Consider the following 9,045-nt stretch of genomic DNA (forward strand, 5'->3'; position numbering starts at 1 on the left):
GACCACTGACAGCTGAGAAGTCAACGTGTGCAACATTCTCAAGTATCACATTATTTTTTGTTGCTGTGCAAGTAGGCTTTCCATCTCTTAGCCCATAATACTAAGGATCTTGCACTACACGTTATTATCTGATATGCAAGATGGTTCTGGGAACATTTTGAGATTAAGGGTCCATTAAATGTTCTTCCTGACAGTGGAAGGCTATAGTCTGAGTAGTACATTCCATGCCAAGCCTACTTCATGTGCTTATTTAAGCCAGAACTGGAACATCATTAAAAGGAGACCAAAAAAAAAATCCACCTCAAAAAACACTGATTGCAAAAATCAAGGAAATAAAGAAAGCCACAGTGTTCCACCACACTGCAGAACAGATTACCCATCTCTACAGCAGGCAGCCATTGCCATCTTTTGGCAAATAAGCTCTTCCTACAGAGCCAAGAGCCTAGTGGATGATGATTTACTGATTAAAAGCAAAAAGAAAAGCTGAAAACAAAAATTTTTCTGGAGAATGCAGTAATTTGCATCATTAAGCCACCCATTTTAGTCCTAACTTATCTCAACAATATAACAGGAACAGGCTCAGAGCACCTGGAAACTTTAATTATTGGATGTGGAGCTCTCTGTAAGATCTCTCTCCACAAATTGGCAGTCATGAAGAATATAGATTTGGGGTTTTCAGAATCTCATCAGTGATTACAATTGCCAATTATATCTTCTCACTCTGTTCAGCTAGAAAGCCCTCCCACCCCCCACCCTCCAAGATCCTCCACCAGTGTAACGTGAAAGATACAGCTGGAACAACATGGGGTTTTCATATTCAAAGTACAGCATTATAGGAGATAAAACTTCATTTAACACTCAGGAAACATACCCCCATTTCAAAAAGGGAACTGCAAGGAAAGGCAGACTGAAAGAAGAATACTCACTTGTAGCGTAGTGTCGAAAACAACAAGCTTAGAGCTTGTTGGAACAATGTCATAACACTTGTGTGACCTCATGAATCGCACATAAATGTCACTTTCCGATTCTTCAAGTGCTGTAAGTAAAAACATTTTGTTTTATTTAAAGAACCTTAAAAAAAAAAACAAGTTAAAAGCATGCCAAATCAACTCAACACCATTGCAGAAGGACATCCCTCAAGCAAAACTCAAATTCACACTTTCCAATCTAGACAGACAGTTCATAGTTCTGCACTTAGCATTTTGCTCAGCTTTCCTTGCAAATTAAACAGCACAAAGTGCATTTTCCTCCCTTGCTGAGAAGGGATTTCAGTATGGAGCAGTTACAATTCAGGCATTTGGTTTTTAATAAATATTGAATGTGCATACTAAGTACTTGGATTGCAGTTATGTACAGACAAAGCCAGTTTGAAATTTAAGTAGTGTCAGGCTTAACTAATTCAAGCTCCTTATATTAGAAAGGCTCTGATTTCATTTCTGTCCAGTCTACTTCGTGGAGCCTTCTATTTCCTGAAGAGGCAGCAGGCAGGTTACACAATCACATTGCTCTACCCAAACTACCTTACAAACCACATCACACTGTCATTTATGAAGTCAGGATCCATTTGGGCTGGAGTGTTAGTCTGGTTGTTTTTTTTTTTTCCCCTGTTAGATGTGTATGTCTGTAGCCAGGAGCCAGTATCCAGCCTATATAAACTTAAATCAGCTTTGCCTTTGTCTGAGTTTAGATGTATACACGTGCAATCTCCACACTTGCTGCAGTATGTTGTTAATTTCATTATTATTAATTATGCTCTCAAAGCAATTCAACCCTCCGTTACTCACAGCAGGTACCCAGAACTCAGACAAAGTTAACATCTCTACCAGATAGTCTTTAAACCCTGTAATAAGGTGCAGGAAGAACTTGGGCATACATTTTGCTTTTTCAGAATGAAAAAACCCCACAAATTGGAAATAGCTACTAACCAATGAACTCTGCATTAGGAAGCAATCACCCTCAGAACTCCTTGTTTGATGTATTTGCTCAAACATCATTATCTACTGTTGAAGAAAATACTGCCAGAGTAGCTCAGCACAGCTTCTTGAGTCCAATTCTACAGAATCAAAGCTGAACCTCCCCCTTAAGCAGCTGCTTTAGCACACAGATGATCTCTTCTACATACTAACCAAGCTCTTCATCTCCAGCTTCCACTACTCTTGGCAGGGGTGGGGGAAAAAGAGTCCATTCCCAACTGAAACCCAAACAGTATGAAAAAGCACTTTCAGAGGAATACAGAAGAATTTAACTGTGAGGAAGCAGAAGAAACTCATTTATTGGATTCAGCAAATGATGTTGAACAAGGCTGAGTTGGACAAGGTTTGCTCTACAGTCACAAATGCAATTCTTACAGTCCTTATTTACTTTCAGGTCCTTTCCCATGGGATCGTACACAATGAGAACCAGGCTTGGAGTGGTAAGCAAGTGAGACTGGGTACTAACAAGATCAGTAACCATTACAGAGTGCACTACCATGTCTTTCCACACCACAAGAGCTGCAACAGTCAGTTCTACAGAGCAGCAAACTCTCTTCTGCCACTTCTAGTCTCCTTCTTTCATTACATACCTTCTAACTGCTGTGACAAGCAAGGCTGTAGTCCAGCAGCTGTGAAATCCACTGCAGACCAAGTCCCTTTCCCATGCTGACTGAAGCAGAGGCTCTCCACAACTTTCACTGCATACCCAGAAATGGCCATAGGCACAGGTATCCAGGGAAATTCTGTTCTCATTCTGAAGCTGGACTTCCTACCGATCCTGTTGTCTTAACAACGTTACTTTCTATACAAATAAGCACAGTACAGGTAGTAACACGCATAGGAAGACATCAGAAGATTGATGAACTGCAAAATGATCAACTATTTTTAGTTGAAGAAAATCTTAAGCAGAGCACATCTTTGCTCAATACAATTAAACCAACAGTTATGCAAATGTAATATACTCCTATAGCAAGTGCAGTAATTGCACTTAGATTTGTAGTGACACACTGCCAGGCTCAAACAGTTGAGGCTGCTAATGGCAGCAACATTAAGAACTCTGCATGGAGCAGCATGGTAAGGATCTGCCTATAAAAACTCCTCTCACGTAGCACACACTCCTACTCTCCAAATACATACTCAACCAGACCTCAAATCACCATCACCCACTTAGCAGCACCTGCCCAATGCCACACACCCTGCCTTCCCCTGTTTTGCCTTCCAGTTCAGGCATCTGGATTAGGCAAATCACTTCAGGCACCACAAAGAAATCAGTGCCCTCACTGAGGAGGAATAGTTAGTCAGAAGTCTTCAGACACACACAGCAGCTATGTGTGAGTGTTGTGTTTAAGACTCAAAAATAGCTAGGGAACCAGAATCTCAACAAGGATCCAATTGTCCAGCTAGAACTGAGGTTTACTTCTACAGAAGACCCTTTTATACTATAGTAGAGTATAATGCCCTGCTGTAATAGCTACCAACACACAGAACATAAGCAGCACAGATCTACCTCATATGTTCTAAATTGGTCCATCGAGTGTCTACTGGAAAGTATATTCCAAGACCTTACAAACACTTCAGCTAGCTGGGATTACTTACAGCTGCCTTAGGTCAATTCTTTGTACACGTACTGGATGTGAGTTATCAGCCTATGCAGCTGCTCAAAGGAGAGATCTCAAGCTGAAGAGCTGGTACATTTGTGAGCACACTTACACACCCATCCTTCCTGCACAGCACAGGCAGTCAGGGCACAGCCTTCTTACAGCTCCTCTAACCTTCAAGAGGACAGACTCACAGTTTGTTTATATACAACCACCATCACGCTGCAAATGCAAACAATCAAATACAGATACCCTAATCTCCATTAAGATATTTCTAATCTATTACCTGTTTATCTTCTAGGTCTGGCTTCATTTGTTTTTTGTTAAATGCCCATTCTTTGCAGCTGTTAAGGTACTGCAGCCTTACCCCATATCTGCAAAGCAGTACTCCCTTCAGACAGACAATAACAAATGCTTTCCTACTTAAACTTAAAACCTCACATCTTCTCTGCATAGAAGACCACCTGCCCAAGAAGCAGCACTCTGTGCATACGCTGGCTATTCTTTCTTTTCACCACAAATCAGTGATATGCTCAGATGTAGATAGCACAGTGATGCATACTACCTGTACAAGAGGCAATACAGAATCTCTGCTCCTGCCTGATGTGACTGAGGTATCCAGAATTAGATTTGCATAAGGAGCCTCATTTGCAGAAGCACCCTTACGGTAATGGATGCCCCAAGTTGTATCACACCACAGAAGGACTACGTGCTACAGTAATTTTGAGAACAAGATCTTAAGTGCTTCTCCTTGGAAGCTGAACTAAATTGTAGCAGTGCCAAGCACAGACTGTCTTTGCCGTCCCTTTCAATTTTCTTCCTTCCCCCTTGGTCAGATGGCTGATGTATGCCTCTCATGCTGATTCTGTAACAACTCCTGCATTAAGTGTGAAGATGAAATGGCACCAGACAATTACAGTTACCCTGGCACAGCAAAGGCAGTTGGAGAGAAGCCTTGGGGAAATACAGCTGTTGGAACTCAGCTTATGTTTATAGCACGAGTCAGGATGCTGCCTCCAGCCAAACAGCAGCTTCCTACAGTTCATTATCTGAACATTACTCGCTCACAGTCAGCAGATTCCCAGCAGGAGCCATCTCAAACTAGAGCAAGGATTGGGAAAAGAGTGCACTATGACTGATCACGTATTTCCATCTTGGTGCTTGAAAGCCTATTTCTTACAAGATAACTTTCTCATAAATCTTTAAGTGGACACTGTCCATGTGCACTCCTTCCCCAAAAGTCACAGGCAAAGGCACAAGAGCCCAAACCCCCAACCCTCCCTTCTGCAACTCCTGATAAGCAGAGCAGAAGTAGAAGCCGCTGAAAGGAGACAGACTTTTGGAAAAATAAAGCACCTGAGGTCAACTGATTGAGCCCTGCATAAAGCTTCTTTTAAGTTCAAGTATCTTTGTATCATTTTAATTCTTCTTACAGGTAAAAACACTTTAAAGCATAAAAGATCCATCCACGTATTTTTCCCAAACATACCCCCCCTACCATAGGTACTTAAGTGCAAAAGAGTAATTTTTTACTCCTTTCTTCTCTCCCATTCCTCTACAACATCAGACATGTTTGTTTGTTTGTTTTTTAAAGGCTAACTGTTATTTAGAAAAGCATGGATAAACTATTGAGCAACACTGACTCAGAGATTGCAGTGGAACCAGGTACTAAGTTTAACCCTCTGTTTAGAGGGAGAATGTAGAGCTAGCACCTGAATACCCATATATGAAAGCAAAACTTCCACAGCATTCCTGAAGCCATTCTTCAGATCTTCTGCATAGATACCTTCAGTTCTACTCACACCTTTATCACCACACTTTCCTACTGCAGCTTCCCCCTCAGAATTCTTCTCTTTGGAATGCCTTGGAGAAGAATTGCCTGCAGATGGAGAACAGGAACGTGCAGTAACACATGTGGTCAACACATAGTGAAAAGCCTCCAAATGCTGTCACATAGAAACCTACAGGAAGCTTTTCAGAGGTGTTTACTGCAAACCATAGGGTGCCTTTCCTATGGTCCATCACATCTGATTTGCCCCACAATGAGAGCCTAGACCACACGTGTCTTCCAGCTTCAACAATACAACATAACATCTCAAAACAAAACCAAACACCTACATTATAGGTATATTACGCTCCTTATTTCTGCACTGGTATCCAGTCACACCAGGTTTAACACGTGGTTTCAGGTGCATCTGAAAGGAGGGCATTGTGTCCCATGCAAACTGTTTCATCTTTCAACCACATCACTACAGCTGAAGGAACACTCCCTGGAGCAGCCCTGCTCCTCACCGTTACGTGAAGTTTATCGATACAATTAAGCTGATAAGCTTCACTAAAAGGTGTTAACAAAGTCACCCTCCTATTCCTTAACCAAGTAAGGTAATTAAATACTTGGTTAACAGAAGTTTACAGTAATCCGTATAAGAACAATACGTCTCACAGTGAAAACAGCAACTGGTTCGTGTACAACAAATGGATTTTGTAACAGAACAAAGCAATAAGAGAGCATGGCTTCAGTCTGCTGAGCTGACTGCTCCAGAGCCAGGAGCCCCAAAAACAGCAGACAAGAAACAAGACACCAGAAGCAGAATCAATGTCTCAGCAGGAGAATAATACTGACTTAGCATAAGAATGACGAGCACAGAACAAGAAGTGGTGTTTGACTGTATCATTTGATTTATGTTCCTTCATGAGGAAGCTATTCTCAGAATAAAACAAAAACAAAACCCACAACAACCAAACACTGCCAAAAGATCATCTGACTGAGGACGTGGGTGTTAAAACCTAGTGGAAACAAAGAATGGAAAAGGTGGAAAGAGATGGTTACAAAGATGCCTATTGTAAGTGGCAGGAGATAAATCATTACATTTTTAGAACGGGCTTGGAACAGCTTTACTGCTAACAGAGCAAGAAAGGCTAGCAAAGGACTAGCTATGATTGTAGAAGTGATTTAGTCTGATATACAGAAAGCAATGGATTGTTCTATGACAGCCAAAAGGATTTCAAGCACAAGGAAACAGAAGAAGAGGATGCAAAGAAAGAAACAAGAAGTGTTTTCTTTTTGAAAGCTGCAGAGAAACTGAAGATATCCTGGCAGACCACAGCAAACTTCCAGAGCAGCATTATTCATGCAGCCACACGACACACAAGCTACAGATTGGATGCTTCCCATCCCAGTGTAAAAGAATGCATGAGCTGGCAGCTAAGGAAAGATCACATTAAGTTCACAGATGTCAGACACTCAGATACAATGCAATAGGAAGCGCATCTAGAGATCAGTATCAGCAGTTTCAGTGATTCAAAATGAATTCTTTATTATAATAAGAATACAGAACTTCTGATAGGAGGGGGATTTGAGAAAGCAGGAGCACACACAGGTACCATTAGAAAGCCTAAATTGTGCCCTCTTAGCATAGGTCATCCCACAAATGGAGGTTCTGGAAATACATGAAACAAGAGGAAAAGAACAGGTACATGGACAGGTTAAGAGCTACATGTGGAATAGTAAGCTTTCCACATTTTGAAATAAAGACTTCACTTAAGGCATTTGAAAAAGAATTAGGATTTCTTGCATCTACTCCTTTTGGCACATCAACCTGCCTTTTAAATCACAGAATGGCCTGGGTTGAAAAGGACCACGATGCTCATCTCGTTCCAACCCCCTGCTATGTGCAGGGTCACCACCAGCAGACCAGGCTGCCCAGAGCCACATCCAGCCTGGCCTTGAATGCCTCCAGGGATGGGGCATCCACAGCCTCCTTGGGCAACCTGTTCCAGTACCTCACCACCCTCTGTGTGGAAAACTTCCTCCTAATATCTCACCTAAACCTCCCGTTACAGTTTAAAACCATTCCCAATTCTAGTTTGTGCAACTATTGCATCACTCCAGATCACTAAGGGAATTCAGATGCTGTCTCCCCTTGTCACGAGGGGCTGCTCACTGCAGAGACAAGGTTATCACACGTAGACAGGAGAAACCCTAGCTACAGAGCTAGTTGCCATACTGCTTTAGTCTCTAAGTTAGTAACAAAGGGCTTTTACCAGTAGTTTCATGCTTCACAGGGAAAACATTGCAAAATGAGTCAGAGAATCAAGATATCCTTTAATTCAAGGTTCTAATCAGCAATCTCAGAAACAGAACCAGAAGATGCTTCCAGGAGTTTGCAAGAAGATTTAGAAATGGTGACAAGAATTTAAAGTTTATCTTCAAAATGAATTCACAAATGGCTTAGAGTTAATGGTATCTTTCAAAGAATACCAGAACTGAGAAAAAAAAAAAGTAGCTTGGTCAGATGAGCACAAATCAGGTAAGTGACCAAACAACAGATCCACTCAGAAAGAACTATCCTACTGCTATTCACTTCATATATGAAACTGCAAGTAGGAAAAAGGCACCGTGTGCTTAACCAGAACAAACCAAACAGAAACTCAATGCAGCTGTCACAGAACCATTAACTCACTCCAGAAGCTGGTTAAACAGAACAAAGCAACCCTGGGATTTTGTATAGTCTCCTCCTCCTAAGATCCTAAACATAGAATGAGACAAACATCAGCAGGTGTCTTAGTGCAGAACAGAAGGGCTGTCAGTCCCTAAGACAGCTTCACTTTTCTGGTTCTGAGGCTTGAATATCTCTGCTCCTCCAAACTTAGTAAGACCTAAGACATTTAAGAGAAAAGTAATGCAAATAACTGTCTGGAAAAAAAAAATAATCAAAAAAACAAGATTCAGAGCTTGGTTTCAGCCTACCTTGCTGTTATCACACACTTCAAAACCCTGCACTGAGTTCTGTTTCTAAGCTTTGGAGTGAAGGATGTCCAAGTGAGCAGTCAACACTTCCTTTGTCCCGCTGCTCTCTGCTGGCAGGCTGCATAAGCAAGTAATGTGAGGTCTGAGGCAGACAGAAAGCAACAAGCAGCTTAAGAAACTTCACATTCCGAAGCTAATCATAGCAACTCTGAAGCTACTTGTCCAGGCAGGCAGAGAAACTTACTTGTTTACAAGCAAAAGGTGCATTGTTTGTGAGCCACCTGAAGTGTAACTGTGCACCTCTGGAATAGCCTACTATCACTTAGACCAAGGTCAGGCCAAAGCTAAGGGTTTGTACCTCAACTACAGCCAAGTCACTGCGCTTTTGTGAACAGAGGCAGCAACATCAGCCTACAGCCTAATAATTCATTTCTTCCCTTGACAACAGGTAGTATGGTTTTTCCCTAAGCATCCCAAACAAGGATCTAATTTAAGGCACTGCCAGTTCGGAATGCAAACACTCAGTTTTTGAGATTGAGAGATGCCAGCCAGCCAGCCAGCCACAACCCAAGAAACCAAAAATGGTATTAAGCCTCTGAATATTAACATTAGGAAACATAGGCTGGAGAGCAGAATTCAAGCAAGGTTCAAGGCATGTGATAGATGAAGGAATAAAGCAGCCCGTATCCTGAGAAATGCTATCTATAGAGGAAGACTGGTAAAA

At 41.7% G+C, this 9,045-nt stretch overlaps 1 protein-coding gene across 1 annotated transcript in view; it reads right to left on the reverse strand.

Annotated features, from left to right (window-relative positions):
• The window catches only part of PRKAG2 (protein kinase AMP-activated non-catalytic subunit gamma 2), a 123,014-nt gene that overhangs the window by 22,468 nt on the left and 91,501 nt on the right, over positions 1-9,045 (reverse strand). Inside the window, exons 5-7 of the mRNA XM_031554016.1 lie at positions 5,292-5,450; positions 2,564-2,758; positions 927-1,036 (exon numbers count right to left, since the gene is read on the reverse strand). Of these exons, the coding sequence (XP_031409876.1) occupies positions 927-1,036; positions 2,564-2,758; positions 5,292-5,450 (464 nt within the window). The remainder of the gene's footprint in view (positions 1-926; positions 1,037-2,563; positions 2,759-5,291; positions 5,451-9,045) is intronic.

The sequence above is a fragment of the Meleagris gallopavo genome, chromosome 6 (assembly GCF_000146605.3).
Source record: "Meleagris gallopavo isolate NT-WF06-2002-E0010 breed Aviagen turkey brand Nicholas breeding stock chromosome 6, Turkey_5.1, whole genome shotgun sequence".
NCBI classification, from domain to species: domain Eukaryota; kingdom Metazoa; phylum Chordata; class Aves; order Galliformes; family Phasianidae; genus Meleagris; species Meleagris gallopavo.